At 38.9% G+C, this 17,296-nt stretch overlaps 1 protein-coding gene across 7 annotated transcripts in view; it reads left to right on the top strand.

Annotated features, from left to right (window-relative positions):
* hmga2 (high mobility group AT-hook 2) overlaps window positions 1–17,296 on the top strand; it is a 106,270-nt gene that overhangs the window by 50,760 nt on the left and 38,214 nt on the right. The window contains exon 4 of one of the 7 annotated variants that reach the window (XM_042403594.1): window positions 10,888–11,543. The exons of 2 other annotated variants lie outside the window; for them this stretch is intronic. In XM_042403594.1, the coding sequence (XP_042259528.1) occupies window positions 10,888–10,914 (27 nt within the window). In that variant the 3' untranslated portion in view covers window positions 10,915–11,543. Of the gene's footprint in view, window positions 1–3,443; window positions 3,526–7,795; window positions 7,884–10,887; window positions 11,544–17,296 lie in introns of those variants that run through there. 4 more of the 7 variants (XM_042403591.1, XM_042403589.1, XM_042403590.1 and 1 more) reach the window with 4 other exon arrangements.

A 17,296-nucleotide genomic window follows, 5' to 3' on the forward strand; every position in this document is an offset into this window, starting at 1 on the left:
TGAACTGAAGATGCTTGAACCAGGGATCTAGCATACAGACTATGATGGGGATGGATTCTGTCAGATCATCGGACACCAATTTGAACCATTTTTCCAACTGCTGTCGAACAGTGTTCTTGAAGTTGTGTACAGCTGCCAGGTCAGATGCTTCAACACAAAGAGTGGTGCTGATCATGTTGAAAATCACTGGATAGATGAAAGACAACCCCACGTGTAACTCACCACACATTCCTTCGGTAGCCTTAGCCAAAGGTTGCAGCACTGGAATCAGCTGTTCCACCAGCTCCCACTGTGATGCTCTCATAGCGAGTGACTTCTAGACACTTGGTTTGGTGACTGTTTCATCCGTGAGCATGGATTACACTGTGATCCTTTGCTCGAACAGCTGCTGGAGCATGACGACTGTGGAATTCCATCGGACCCAGGTTAAAAAAAATAGTAGGTGTCTGAAGCCTTCTCCATGTACTGCAGCTAAAGGTCGAATATCTTTGACAATGAAATTCACTGGCAAATTGGTGATTTGGGTCTTTTTTCTGATACGGCAGGGCGTTTGGTGAAGTCGCTAATTGACTGCTGTTGAGAGGATTTGAATTGTTCCTCACCAGCTAGCATTAGTGGATGCCTTTGCAAGTGACAGTAGTACAGATTTCATCTTTAGTGATGTATTGATTGATGTACCGCTACTGGTTTGCTGTGATGACCTGCCACCAGGTTCCTCACCTGTTGTCTTCTCTGAGGCGTCCATGTTGTTAATGTCATAATCATCTGATCAGCAACTAGTCGACGTCTAGCTTAAAGCGTCATCTCAGAGGAGTAAAGTCAACAACTTGACTAGTTGTCTAGTCTGTGCAACCCCTACTACATATACGCTTAAAATAGATATGTATTTACAAAACTGTTTCAAGTGTAGCCTACTGTCTCCATGGCAACTTCCTGTTTGTATCACCCAAAACATCATAGGAACCCAACTAACAAAATCTTGAAAGTTAACCCTAACCCAGAGAAAGAGAAGTAAAAAAAAGATGTCAGTATCTAGCAGACATACCTGTGCTCGTGTGTGAAAGCAGGTGTTCCTGGCCAAATTCAGACCAAGCTGATATTGAGACAGACAGCAGACATCCCATATCTGTCGGGTTGTGACTGTTAATAAGTGGAGCTTGTTGGTAATTGTCACTACTATTTGCCATGCAGTATCTATTCAATTCAATTCAATTCAATTTAACTTTAATTTACAGAGACCCAACAATTCCCCAATGAGCAAGCACTTGGCGAGAGCGGTAAGGCAAAACTCTCCTTTAACGGGAAGAAACCTCAAGCAGAACCCGGCTCTAGGTGGGTGGCCATCTGCTTTGACCAGTTGGGTTGAGAGAGAAGGGGGGGGGGGAGACACAGAGAAGCAGAACAACAACAGCAATAATAACAAAAGATACATGACTAGCAACAAACAGCAGCAACAGCAGGAGAAGGACATCCCCACGGCAGTGCGGTCCATGGGGTTTCCTGCGGATGAGGAAGCACAAAGTAGTAGTCAAGTTAGTAGCATGCAGTAATGGTAAATGAATACATACAGATGGAGAGGAAGAGAGAGGAGCTCAGTGCATCAATGGAAGTCCCCCAGCAGTCTAGGCCTATAGCAGCATAACTAAGGGCTTGTCCAAGGCGAGCTGGGTCGGCATTAACTAAAAGCTTTATCAAAAAGGAAAGTTTTAAGCCTACTCTTAAACATAGAGAGGGTGTCTGCCCCCTGGACCGCATCTGGAAGATGGTTTCACAAGAGAGGAGCCTGATAGCTGAAGGCTCTGCCTCCCATTCTACTTTTGGAGACTACTTCTACTTTTGGTTGTAGGAACCACCAGCAAGCCTACATTCTGGGAGCGCAGTGTTCTATTGGGGTAATAGGGTACTATGAGCTCTTTAAGATATGATGGTGCCTGATCATTATCTAGCAGCTGACCTAACTTGTTTACTCCATTTTTGATTTTCTCTGTTCTAGCAGCTGCAAGTTTTGGTCTTTGCTTTCTCTACTGAACCTTTTTTTAATGTTTGCTTAACATTGTGGCAAATTATATTTATTCAACACGTCTACATAGGTAACCCAAAAAATGAATTTGAAGAGAGAGTATTTCTTGTGCTAAGGCTTTTCTGTATGAATGGTGAGCATTAAGAAGACAATGTGACAAGCTTGACACAACCCAGCATCTCTGCATTAGTGTGGATGTGGATTTAGCCTTAGTTGATGGACATTTTCCTAGTTTAACCATCCTAAGTGACTTTGCCAGCTGTGTTTGATTTCTTGTCTCTCTGGTTTCTATGAACCCACAGTAACAGCTAGATAAATGTATGTGAATTATTATCAGATGGATGCGGTGGCTTGACTGGTCTTGTCTGTGGCTCATGTGAGTGCCATGCCACTATAGTCATTCTAAGAAGAAGATTCTAAAATTAGCTAAAGGTTTGGGTGGTGTGGTGGTGTAGTATAAGCTTAAGCTTTAGCTTTAGCTTTAAGAGCTAAAAATATGAATCAGTCTTTCATGTGTCCGTTAACCTTGTCAGCCAATGAATGACATTCTGATTGGTGGAGGTTTTAGACTATGATACACCTCAGAGTAGGTGCATTTTTGTGTTTGCGTGGAAACGTGGAAATGAAAAATGGCTTGCAGAAGTTTGATGCAGAAGTTAAAATATTCATCCATCCCTCTATTACCTATACACTCTTATTCTGTGCACCGCTGAGTTGATGAATTTTATTATCAAAAAGAGAAACTGATTTGCATTGTGGGCTCAGATAAAAGAACATATGCAAAAAAATCAGAAGCATAGTCCATACATAGCAGTCATCCATACTGCTGACAGCATATATGATATCATACAGGGGTGGACAGTATCCCAGAACACACTGAGTGAGAGGCATGGTAGACACTGGGCAGGTCACCCAGTATAACTACTTCTACTTTTACTGGTATAACTTCATTCATCACAAGTTTCTCCTTAAATCCACAACTTAAATGCATGTGAATAGAAGTGAATACTTAAAAATAATACACTTCATAATACTATTGGCTGTGCCACAATAAAAAAAAAATCCAGAGCCCATCAGGAAGTATGCTACAGGTGACTGAATCAAATAAAATCACAGTATATGTATACAGAATAAGCTAGTATATAAGCTAGTATATGTATGTCATTGATGGGTCGTCAGTGTGTATTGCAATATATAGTACTTTTATCGGGGAAATGTAAGGATTTGGGTCCACTATAGAAACATTTCAAATCCACAATTCTGATGAGCAACAAGTGAGTCAGCTGGTGTAGTGTGCCACCACCACACAGCTGGCAGGAACAGTGAGAGTTAGTCAGACCAAGATGATGCGGGGTCAGTCCCTCATCGGTATGTCTTCCTGCTCTTCCACTGTTTGGCTGCAACTCCTGTCTTCTGTGTGCAGGTACTGAGATGGATAGACAGGCCTCTGCCAAGAAAGGCCTTCTTGTTGCGATGGCAACGACAGGGACAATGGTAAAGTCAACAGTTGCATTTATATTGCTATATCCAATTGAAGTTATTGGTAAAGAAAAACCACAGTAATGGCTTATTGGCATATCTGAATTGAAACTGAATTGCCCTTCTGGGATAAATAAAGTTTCTGAATCTGAATATCTGGAAACCTGTGTTTTGTAATAATTGCAGAGGTCAGTTGTTTTTTAATCCCTTTACAGTAGTTAAAGGTGAAAGGTTGAAATGCACAAAGTTAACCTCTCCTCTTTCCTCTCCCAAACTTCTGCGTTCTGTCAGTGCTAGAATGAAAAAGGAAGTTTGTGTCATTGAGGTCAGTGTATATGTTCAGGTTAATTGAACTTTGGCAGCTAATCAGGAGAGCTCTCTCTATTGAAAATAATGGAGAAACTTATGTTTTGCACAATCTAGCAGTTGCATGTTTGTGTGAATGTGGTATATGAATTTCCTCCAATTATATGAATCCAGTTCAGAGTTCTTATGATTCCCCTTCTAGCTCAAACACGTTGAACAATCTTATATTAAATCTGAGCACCAGATCCATCCATCACAGATTTTTGCTGCCAACCCACCAGCAGGCTGGACAGTTTTTCTTATTGAAAAGATCCAAAAAATCATCCCAACATGTTGATGTGAGCCCTGAGTAGGGATGCAACGATGAGGAAATTTTCCCACCAACTAATAAACTTGTGACAACATCAGTGTTACCAGTAACACTGGACATTTTACAAAATAAGACATTTGTTAATGACGCTCATCCGCAGAGCGCTTACTTTGAGCTTTGACATTAGATTTTTAGTTTAGATCTTCCACTTATTTAAGAGTCAGTGATAGTGGGGTTCAGGCTGCTGCCAGGTGGTTGTCCTCCGTGTACAGCTGGGCTGCGTTGGACACAGACGGGGAAGACCCAGAGGACGACCGCCGCTTAGAACCAGAGCAGGAGCAACTTGCCTGCCGTCCGGAGAGAGACACACTGACAGCAGGCTGAGCAAACAGAGAGCAGGAGAGTTGCTGCTGAAAACAGGCACCGAGACCCGGGGAGGCATGAGAACAGGTGCTCGCTAACAGCTAACGTTACATTTGTTTACAGCAGCAACAGACGTCTCACTCTGTTTGTTTTTGCTGCGACTCTGCTGCTGCTATTGCTGCAGTCGCTCCTGGAGCAGACAGTGTCAGTTTATAATTGTAGCGTCCGTCATCCGACTAAGTATAGATAACACGCATGGTACTTTACAAATTGGAGTTTTTTTTTTTATGTGATGAAGGTGGGTGCTGAGACACGAAAATGCTTGCTTGCTTTGTTTCATCCAACTATTGTAACTCTCTTGCAGAGATAATATGTCTCCTCTGCAGGTCATGCATAATTCTGCAGCCAGACTATTAACACACTGAAGGAAATATATATCATACATATCCTTATGTATCGCTGCTGTGCTTCACTGGACTGCCTGTGAATTTCAGAATAGATTTGAAGATTTGAGCAATGGTTTTAAGCAGACTCCTGCTTACATCTCTGACTTGGAAACCCTCAATGAGCTGGAGGGCTGATTATCATCCTCTGACACAACCCTTCTAGCAGTTCCTTTTATAGCCCAACAATAATGTTAGAAAGCTTTCAAAAATGGACATATTGGCCAATATTTTTTTTATTATACATCATTCAAGGCTATATTCAATTTTTAATGAATTGTAACAAATGCACTAAGCAGAATATTTTACAATTTAGAAATAAACTTGTCAGTGTCCTCTGATGGATAACCCAAAGGTTATATAGGTATAAGGAAAGAAAAACTCCTTATTCTTAAGATCTTGGTTCAATAGGAACAGGAATTCTCCAGTTAAAGTACCCCAGTCGATCTTTTTACAGCTACATCCATGCGTGTGTGTAAACCGGAAGTGTTGAGAGGCAAACACGGCATGTAACTCCATGGAATAGATGTAAACAAACAAAAAATTCACAGAACACATAATACAAAATACAAAGCTACACACAATAGCACATCACATACACCCACAATGTCAACCAGAACTCAACAATGCAAGCATAAAAACCAAAAGCAAGATCATTTGAAAAGACCATGAGATCAAATCCAGACTCAATTGCCACAGAGCTGAGCAGCCTTCAGCAGATTTTTCAACCTTCATCTGGCAGGACATTCCACTGAGATGTGGCTTTCACAGAGAAAGCTGACTGTCCAAATGCAGTGCAACGAAATGGTATGGTACAATCATGTATAGAGGATATTCTGGAGGATATAATAGAACTTACTGAGCAAGTGTACATAAAGTCACATAGTGGAGGAAGGGCCAAACCATTAAAAATTTTATAAACTAGGCACAAATTTGAGAATAATCTAAAATTCTCAAAGCTCAGTAAACTGTATTTCTCCAGTACCCTACAGTGATGGAAATGCATTGGCTTTTTGTCCAGAGTTTTTAGAGTTTGTTTGTATAAGGACTCAAGAGGTTTTATAGCTATTTCTCCAGCCTGCCCCCAAAATGTGATGCAATAAGACATATGGGAAAGAATCATAGCATGCATAAATATCTTGGCTGCATCCAAAGAGAGACAGTTTCTAATATCTAAAATCACAAAAAAAGTCTAAAATTTCCTAAGTTGTTTTTTTAACATGTTTCTTAAAGTTCAAATTTGGATCAAGTGTCACACCAAGATATTTAAAATCAGTAACTGTCAATTTTTTCAGCTTTGATGAAAATATCAGCGTTAGGAGGTTGTACCATAGTTTTAGAGAAAAACATACCTTTTGTCTTGATAACATTTAGACTCAGACATGATTGATAAAGCCAATGTGTGATCCTTTCCAATGCAATTAGCTTAGCAGCAGCCAACTCAGCTGTTTTCACATGTGTGCACACAATGGTGTCACCTGCATACATTTGTAGTCCTACATCATGACTCTGTTGAGGGAGATCATTAATATATAGGCTAAATAATAGGGGACCTAAAACTGACCCTTGTGGAACACCCATTGTGCACTTCATGTTACTGGACAGTGTGTCACCAACTTTAACACATTTTATCCTATTAGATAAATATGACATCCATGCCAGTGCTCTAGATGAGAAGTTAAATTTGGAGAGTTTCGATAGTAAAACATTATGACTGACAGTGTGGAATGCTTTATGCAGATCTAAAAATACAGCACCAACTACTCTTCCTTTGTCAAGTCTTAATTTAATTTTCTCTATTAAGTGCAAGGTAGCAGTTTTGGTGGAATGATTTGCTCTAAAGCCAAATTGCATACAATGTAGACCAAAATTGCTTGTATTAAGAAATGGTCTGTAGTTACTGGCTTCAAGGCAGTCTCCAGATTTAAAAATAGGTGTGACAATGGCACATTTCCAGTCATCAGGAAATGAGACAAGTTAATTAAATGAGCAATAGCGGGAGTTAAAATGTCTTTGTGTGATTTAACAAATGGTGTCAAATTGGAAAGCATCTCTACTTTTGGAGCTTTTTAAGGAGCTGATGATTTTGTTTAACTCATTAGACTCTACCAGCTTGAAAAACTGGCCTGTAGCATTTATAGGAACAATATCCAGTTTCCTTTTCGTAATTTTTTTCCTAACTTATATACAGACTCAAGAAAAACAATATTAAAGACAGAAGCAACAGTAAGATGATTTTCAATTAACTTTCCCTGTACTTTGAGTTTAAAATCTTATAAAAATTTTGAGTCCCTCCTTGTGAGATGTTTTTCCAGATCAATTTACTGTTGCCTTTTGCCTCATTCAAAATATTGAGATAAAAACGAGATTTAGCTTCTCTTAGCTCTTGGATAACTTTGTTCTTTAAACCTTTATAAATCAGCATGTCAGTGTCTCTTCTAGTTTTAATTACCTTCCTTAGTGCAGATTTCATTAGTTTCCACAAATTTTCATTACGTTCCACTGCAAATTACCTACCATATTTTGCCACATTTTAGTCTTGAGTGAAGTGGCATCTCAGTATTTTGGGGTCTTTTATTTAGCAGATTGCACTGAATAAGTAGTTCAATGGAATTTTCTACTTCCTAAGCAATGGTGTTCTTATAAATAGTGCTGAGGGAATGAAGTGGAAGTCTATTTCGAAATAATCCTTGGGATTTATTTAAGAAATTTAATGAGGACCCCAAGTAATACAATACAGCACAAAGATTATTAATCTATGTACCAACATATACCAAGGAATTGTATCATAAGTATCTGTACAGAAAGGACAAGAAAGAGGAGAAAATATGATTGTTTATTTGTGCTTTGCTTCTCTCTCCACTGGTTGGCCAGTTCCTCTCTGACAGGGTTTGGAAAATAATGGACGTAGCCACTGTGATGTCACCTGTTGGTTTCTGGACTTTGAAGCTTTGAGTTTGGCATTTTGCCCGTCACCATCTTGGATTTTTGGAGCCAGAAGTGACCATATTTGGACAAGAGGGTGGAGCCAACCCAAATGCTAGCTGCTAGCTTGGTCAGCATGGCGTAGCATGGTACAGTCTATGGTTAACTGTGATAACGCTAATGCTAGCGAAAAACAGGCTTTTGAACCATTAAAGCAAAATGTACTTACTAGAAAAACTGAACATCTGACTCCTTAGAGGGTCTTTTAGTACAAGCAAACACCGGACAATCTGGGGTTACGCCATGGTTACATTACCTAACCAACATTGTCACTGTGGTAATGACCATAATTTACAAAATGAACATCATGCTGTATTGAAGAAGACTTGAAACTAGTGATTGAGACCATAACTCACTAGGAAATTGTTTACTGAGATAATAAATCAAGTGAGAAATAGGGTCATTTTCTCATAGACCTCCATACAGTTTGACTTCTTTTTGGAGCCATTGGAATCATCCCCTGTGGGCTATTAGAGAGAATGCAGGGTTTTTTAAAAAAAATTAGAGAGTAGGTCTGAGGTTCAACTGTGCCCAGTTTTTTAGTTTATATTGCAGCTAATTTTATGCTGATAAAGGTTATCTTTAGGGGAGAGGGAGAGATTATTTTGGTTTAATTCTTACCTCCATAACCATTGTCAGTGTGTTTCTTTTCATCACAATCAATTAGATTATTTAACTGTTGAAAAGGGTGTACCACAAGGATCTATTTAGGCCTTTAGACCTTTACTTTTCTCTATATTTATTAATGATCTTCCAAAAATGTGTTCTAATTGTTTTGTTCAGTTATATGCAGATGACACAGTTATATACACATCTGACTCCAATATTACTAAAATTTAAAGCTCTTTGCAATCAGAGTTTTCTTTTATTCAAAGTTGTTAAAATAACAATGCCATCCACTTATTTAAGTTGATAAATTTTAATACTTATGACTTTGGATTGATTCTGAATTGTCTTTTAGGCCTCATATTGATTTTATTAGAAATAAAATAAATGCTAGTTAGAATACTATATTGGTCAATTAATTGTTTTACTCTCCAAGTAAGAAACTGAATTATGCAACAGCTTTTATTTCCCATTATTGATTAGGTTGATATTATATACCAGAACACCTGTGAATCACATCTTCAGCCTCTAAATGTAATCTACAATAATACTTGTAGATTTGTCCTGAGGTGTCCTTACCACATGCATCATTGTTTGTTGTACGACACATTGAACTGGCTACCACTTTGATGTATGAGACATTTTCATTGGTTGCTCTTGGTAAGTGCATTTACTTAAACTTTCCTTTATACTTAAAACATCCAGATCATCATATTCACTCAGACTACTTTGTCCCATGACTTCAGGACTTCTTTGCTTGTTAACTTTAAACCTAGTTCTTGTTCTTGATTGTATGTACCCTCATTTTAGTTTATAAGTAGACTCAATACTTTGACATAATGTTATTTGATCTATTTATTTTCTTTTCTTGTTCATTCTTTGTATAGATGACTCGTGTAACAGATGTAGCAGGTGGGGTTTGGTGGGAGAGCCCTTATATTTATGTCCGTGTTCATGTTACTATGTTGATTGTTTTGTGTCATTGTATTGTTTAATTTATTATCGTTATTATTACCAATGTATTTTGTTTGTTTAAATGTTGTAACTTTTATGTTTTGTGCCTGAGGACCCTCTCAAAAATGAGATGGTGCATCTCAAATGGTTTGTCCTCTAATTCAATTTTGAAATACAGTCACTTCCGCATTGGCTTCATTTTTCAGACTAGGAGCTACCCACTTGTTTTGGAAGCTAAACTGCTCTGAGGCTCTCCGGCTTCCACACAGCTGCCTCTTTGCATTTGATTCTCTGCAGTGACATCCAAAGTAGCTCACATCCAGGACATACTCACACCCTTCTCCCCTTTCTGTCCCCATGCAAGCCCTCACTGGTGTTAAATGGAGGCTACTGTGAGAATAATCCCCTCCGCGCTTAAATGTACGGAAATAACAGTGAATGACAAAGGAAGCATAAGTGCTGTAACATGAGTATATGTTAGGGGAACTGATGTAGTGTGAGGAGGAGAGGTTGTACTCCCATTGAACACATGCTTTGTTGCTCTTGGCTTTGGGTCAGACACTGCAGGAAGGTGCCAAGCAATGGAATCAGAGTGTAGGGGAGAAGGAAGTAGGTAAGTCTGGCTGGCAGAAGTGATGAGCAGCATGATTAGCTGTTTTGAAAAAGTGGTGAGGAGGCCTGGAAAGCTCTCAGAAACTAGCAGCATGTGAAAAGGTCTTTCTTTTAAATGTGTGCATGTGTAAGGCAGGGGTAATTTTGCTATTGTGATCAGTGTTAGACATTAAAAAGCTTTTTATAGCCTTGGAATGCCTTGAAGAGAAAATATTGAACTTGGCCTCCAAGGTTTCTGGGCAACAGTTCGTTTCCAGAGTGAGTCAGTGGCTGAAACAGGGCTGTGGTTCACTGATCTCTGCTCATGTGCATGTCATTGGAACTAACCGAAAACCTTAGTCACAAACACAAGGACAAATACAAACTCAATATGTAGCAATTATAAATGTAAATTATGCAGTAATGCATGAAGCATGAAGGCTCATTCTTAATGTTTTGAAATATGAGTTTGACAAAACTATATTCACTCAAGGTTCACTTACTTATTTTCAACTGCATCTCACAAGCTTCTTTAGCAACTGGAGTTTGTTCAGTTGTTCCATATTTACATCATATGATAATGGATCCCTTGCCCAGTGTTTCTCCTGTAATTGTAAGGAGAACTCCTGCCAGGCCCTGTCAATCAAATCAATAATCATTTGCATGTGGGAGCTTCTGTGTGGCATACCCCTCCACCCACCCCTCTCTAGAAAGACACAAAATATTTTATTTATTTAAATTACCTAATTTATGTGCACTCATTTCGTTTTAGCTCATATCATTTAGGGTTGTGCTACTTTCTCTTCTCTTTTCTGCCCCTCCACACACAGAGAATGAAGCAGAGGAGAGACAAGTGAAGTCAAGATAATGTTACTCAATTTGATGACAACTACACTTGTTATGTTACTGTAAGTGCAACAAAAACTTTGCAAGTAAAAAGTCACCAATTTACTGATGCCTTATGTCTCCTTTCATTTCCTGAGATCCCTAGATGCTTCTTTTATTGTTCCAAGATCTAGACTCAAACACAAAGGTGGCAGAGCCTTTGCTGTTAGGGCTCCTAGACTCTGAATGACTTGCCTGAGGAGATCAGGGCCCACATTTAGCACATTTTTAATGGTGTATACAGACAGAATGCGAGTAACACATGAGTTTGACCGCTGGATCATTTGTATTTTTGTGCCCCAAACAGCTGAAATACATTACTGTACATTAGCTGTAAGCTAGCTATCAATGGTTGACACCAACTCTGTCTGTGGGGCTGTGTCTGTGTGCTTGTGTTCAGTTCAGCCTCTGGCTGAACTCAGAACTCACCAGGAATTCTGCTTCTCTCTGTTATTTTCCTCCAGTCTCTCTCCCTTTCCCCTCTCCTCTGTGTACATTTATGAAGTCCATTCATAAAGCCCTACAATATCTTTTGCTCAAGTTGAAACATTTTCAACTCCTGTGGATGCGTATTTGTGTCATTTCACATCCCCCAGTGCAACTTTGTATCTTCGCATTGACTTTGTATGTAATTGCGGTACGCAAAAAATTAGCTTCATGTTTGGTCTGAACACACCATAAGAATGATGCTAAAGAATGCTGTAACGAACCAAGAGTAAAAAAGTTCTTGGCTGAGTGTGAGCAATAAGGCACTTTGATCAAAAGTTAAGTTTATTCAGTGCTATGTTATTCTGTAAGAACACATGTAATTTGTTCATTACTATTTGTGTAAAATCTTTAAATCTTTAGGAATAATTAACATGTGAAACGAACAACAATTTAGTCTATAAATGTATAAATAGAGATGAAATAATAGGAAATTGTCTGAAATGGAAATTACATTGTGCTGCAAGTTCTGCTGTTGGTAGATAAGGTATGTCAGAGAAGTCATAACATAAGGAGACTTTAGCTCCACACTGACAAGTGCAGGCAATGAGGATTAAAGATGATTAAAAAGTGACTATACAAATGAATGAATGAATAAATAAATAAATAAATAAAATCATTGTCGGCTTTATTCTTTTTGTTTGTTTGCATCCCTGATTAATATAAATTAAAAAAGAAAAAGTGGTGAAACACATTATCAGATGTTTAAATCCAAATAATATGAGGATGAAACAACTCTTCTAAATAATGCTGCTTGAGTAACATATTATTGATCATGACCAATGATATTTAGTCCAATCTGACAGAGAACAGAGGCAGGTTTGGCTCTGTTTCTGTCTGGAGTAAAAGTGAAGGATATTTACTTTTATTTTTCACTTAAATCCAAAAATTTACTTATAGCAGTTTGATAAATATGAGCCCATGCAGGGCAGCAAACTCTGCGTCTTCACTTAAAAAACACACCTTTTTCAAATACATGTGAATTGATTTATTTCAAATTTGTATTGTTTTGACTTAGTTTAATCGGTTGCGTTTTTATACTATTTTGATTTATTTTTATTGTGAATCACTTTGTAAATATGTTGTAGAAAAGTGCTAAATAAATTAAGTTTTTTTATTATACTAGTATAAATGTTTTACAGGGCTGTTGACAAGATGCACAGATCTGCATTAAATCTCGCTGAGTGTGTATTTCACCTTGTGCTGCAGTGGCTTTTAGGTGTGCAGTGGCACTTAGTTCAGACTGATTGCATTCAGCCATGTTGAAAGTGTTAAAAGAAATGTTATGAGGTCCTAACTTTTAAGATTGCCATCATGACTTTTACATAAAAGTGACTCAAATGCTTTTGCAGACAAGAAGGTGATATGAAAATTGCTAATACATTTACATAATGAGGTGTGTGTCTGGCTGCATGACTTTGCGGCTTTGGCTGTTTGACGATAACTATCCAGCTCTTCTTCTGTTAATTCCAAACAAAATTGTAATGTAAAATTGTCTTTTGTGCAAGAACAGCATATATAAAAGTTTCAATAAATACCCTTATTTGTTTATTTGCTATTATGTTGTATCAATTAGCAACGAATAAAAATGAAAATGTTGCTGAGTATCATTTTGGTTGTATTATCACATGAGAAACGAGCAGCAGTCCTGCTGAACTCTGTGTAGCATTTAGTTCATGTAAACGTCTCATTCTTCCTCCTGACATTGAAAAATCCTTACACACATGACTCACATTCATTTGCACTAGTGCAGTGCCCGTCCAAAACGTGCCTGTTCGGAATGGGCTGATTTCTCAATACCTAGAGAGAACAGTGCCCATTCGCTCAAATGTAGGCTATTGGTAAACACTACAATTTTCCGATGCTCCCTAAATGCCTCACAGAATATCTGGAGACTACAGTTTTGAGTTGAGCTGAAGTTGATCGGTCGAACTGTAGTGCCAGTTCAAAATGTGCCCAAGACATCCTGCACTATGTCTTGAACATACATACAAAGTTCCCATGTGTGAGGAATGGGAATAGAGCCTAAATCTCTAAACTTTTCAATTCATTCTCTTTGGTAGTTCTTATCATTACATATGTAATCCCATCTCTGACCACAATGTGGGTTGTAATGGCAGAGTGGTGCTGTCTGTATTTCTGCTTGTTGAATCCATGTGCAGAAGAAGAAGCAGAAACAACATTGTTTATGAGGTATTTTTATATATTTCTGAACGTGCCTGAGACATCGAGCACTAAGTCTTGAACATGCATGCTAAGTTTCGTTCACAGTAACGTTACAGAGTTAGGTCTCGTAAACTTTTTCAAGTCATCAACACTACGGCTATAATCCCACCTCCAACTACAATGTGGGTTGCAATGGCAGAGTGGCTCTGTCTGTATTTCCACTCATAAACTTCACAGTCAGAAGAAGAAGCAAATCAACGTTGTAGAAACAACGTTATTTGTGAGGTATTTTTATATATATTATATATATATTTCTTGAGAACTGCTCATCCAAACAACTTCACACATTGACATTGCACTTCTGCGTTTCCCAGCAATCCACCTGCTAGGTATGAAGTAGATGGGATTAACGGTTCTTGAGATATGCAAAGGACAAACCCACATACATACATACATACATACAGACAGACAAGAGATTCCTTGCTTTATATAGAGAGATTAAGAAGCAGACAGAAGTTTCTATATTAGGGTTAATTACATTTGCAGTGACATGGTTGTGTTGTCTATGCTCTACTGGATGGGGTGCATTTTGTTATTTTTAGGTTGGTGCTGCTGTATCGCAATTGTTCCCCAGGCCATTTGTAAGAGTGAGAGAAAGAGAGACCCCAGGGATCACAGAGAGACAGTAAACAGAGTTGGGGGAAGGCAGCAACTTTGCCTCATTCCCTACATTCTCAACCCCCCACCTTCCTCCAGCCTCAGCTGCTGCTGGCCTGTAGGATGAATTCCATCCACTAGAGACCTATGTTCAGACAGGGACTCCTAACTTCTCTGGGACCTTTGTGGATTTCCACAGGTCACCTTTGCCCCTCTCCCCCACCTCCCACCCCCTTTTCCTGCTGCAGCCTCTGGAAGGGTTTAATCATTTCACTCTGAGTCCTCAGCTACAACAATATGGCAGTGAGGATGTAAGAAGCAGTGGAGGCTGCTACAAAGGTAACATTCTGTTTAACATGGGATTCAGAAGGTATTAAACTTTCAGTTTTCAAATACAATACCATACTGCAACAATTTCACATTTTAGAACATTGCTTCTACTGGCTCATTGCTTCAATAAAACAGTGATTTAACCTTTATATGAAAGCTTTCTTGAAAAAAATCATCTGGCACACAGCGATGCATCATGTTTTCACTTCATGTGGTGTAAACAGAGGAAACTCTGGGTAGTTAGCATGAGCAATGATAACCACAATGGCAAACCTGGAAAATAGTTTGAATTGCTTGGGAGGGGATCTACACAACCTCAACTCTGCAGGTTTCTTTAAAGGGAAACAATGGTGATGTTGCTACCTTCTACACAAATTGCCTCTCTTGAAAGAAAAAAATGGCTTGTTGGCTCCCTCAGGAATTCCTCTGAGAGAATTTTAGGTCATCACTATTGTCAATTTGACACTCCTTAACAATCATATAGTACACAATCACATCTGCACTGCCAATAATATTAGGAGGAACGTCAAGTTCATTCATTTTAGTCCAAAACAGGAGAATGCTAGGTTATAAGTAAGAAAACAAATTACACCCTGAACGTCTACATGCACATTGTAATGAAATGAACAATCTTGCTTTACAAAATCTAAAAATAAACATTTGTAGTGCAGTTAGAGAAAGAGAGTACTTACATAGAGCACCCCTCACTCACTGTTTGTTTTACACAGGAAGCTATACAGCTGTCCCGTGGTGTCCTGGGTGTTTGTGCAGCGATGGCTTGGATTTTTTCCTCTTCCTTTCACAATGCACTTCTTTCAAATTCCCTAGATAGATATGGACATTTATGTCATTAGGGTATTTCTGCTATCACTATCATGAGGCAGGAAGTGAGCTGTTCTAGGCATGGTTAATTCATAACATCAGCAACACTTGTTAAACACTGTTAAAACAAGGCAGAGCTGAGTGCCATGCATAGAGTCCTTCCTGTTTCAAAGTAGCCATGCATGAACACTGGGAAAGATGCATTTTCATCATATGGAGCAAAGACAGATTTGGAAAGTCTAAGCAGATACTGTATATTGCATTGCCTTTCTCTGCTTTTCTTCCTTTGAGATACTCTGGGAACAGATTTCACTTCAAACAGCAGAGGCTCCTGAATGGAGTCGGTCCAATTTGTCTGCATCTTTCTTTCCTTCCAGAGCAACCCCTTTCCCCTCCAAAAAAAAAAACAACCTCCCAACAAAAGGCTGCTTGTCAGCTAGGAACTTTCCACGTTCCTTACAACGACAGACATTTTTCTCCTCTACAAAGGGCCCTTCGGCAAATTCCCCCTAATCACAGGGTTTAGTTGGTCTCTGATAGGTGCAATTCATAACTCTGGAGGGGCATTGGCTGGGGTAGAGAAGGGTGGGAGTGTTGCACAGTGGACAGGGAAGGAGAGAGGCAACTTCCATCAAGGATCTTTAAAAGATCAACTGAAATTTTGAAAGCATTCCAGGTACATCATGCTACTCGAGCCTGCTGTAAGATCCCTGGATTATTTCTAGCAGTTCTTCCCTCCAGTTAACAGAACATATGGCCTTTATTCTCATGATCGCTGTTTAGGAGGGAGAGCTAGTGGGTGGCCCAATTCTTCTTCACAGTAGTGGTGTCCAGGTTTAATTTATGCTGGTCAGTTGAATGTTGTTTGACTTGCATTGTTTTCTTCTGTGTGCTTTTGGGGGTTATGTGGTGATTACATCAACAAATTCCCTGGAATTTCAGTGAAACCTCTACATAACCTCAAACACAATTCTATAATCTTTAGAGGAAGACCTGCATGTTTGAACGTGTTGGAGTGCCTGATCTGGAGACACCAAGACAACAACAAGCTGTAATCAGACTCTCCCACAGAAGGCATGTGAGTGTCCAAGGTGTTGCCCGATTCCGGATCTGATTTACTAGTCATTGCTCTTCTCTAGAGCCCCAAGCCATAAATCTGGTAGACTAATGTTAAAGCTGTAGTATGTAACTATTCCTCATTAAAATGTCTAAAAATGACTTGATCTATGTTATATATTTTTTTGAGTTATATACTTACATTATCCCAAAAGTTTCCTACAGAGTTTCCAATTTTCAAACGCAAAGAAATCCATAATTTAATTGCTGTAACATGCATGTCAATGGTGCCATACCCCTTCTACCAAAGAGTATACATTATACATTAGTGTTGTGGTTGCCTGCCACAATGGTGACTACCAAAGAGTATACACCTACAAGATACTATGTCGGCGTTGTGGCTGTTTGCCACAATTGCGTCTACCAAAGAGTATACATATACAAGATAATACATCAGCGTTGTGGTTGTCTACCAGAAATTGGCATAAATTGACTTCTATTCAGTTTTAAGCTACATATAGTTGATAAACTTTTTAGATCTTTGTCACTTTTAACTATACCTTTTAACCAGATGAAGGATTGTTTTGATTGTTTTGATTGTTATTCCAAGAATGGTGAGGCCACAATTGTGTACAGTTACCATGGTTACAGGTTACAGACTGACTCTCTTCAGTAAACTGTCTGTTTGGACAAAACACTCCTGCTCATGTAGCATTAGCAATAGCATTAACACAGCTACCTGTACTCTCTGCTGCAGAGCAGCTGATCATCCACTCATCTGTTAACTAAAATACTATTCACTGTCTGGGTTCAGTATGAGAGAAGCTAAGATATTGG

Source organism: Thunnus maccoyii, chromosome 23 (genome assembly GCF_910596095.1).
Source record: "Thunnus maccoyii chromosome 23, fThuMac1.1, whole genome shotgun sequence".
In the NCBI taxonomy this organism is placed as follows: domain Eukaryota; kingdom Metazoa; phylum Chordata; class Actinopteri; order Scombriformes; family Scombridae; genus Thunnus; species Thunnus maccoyii.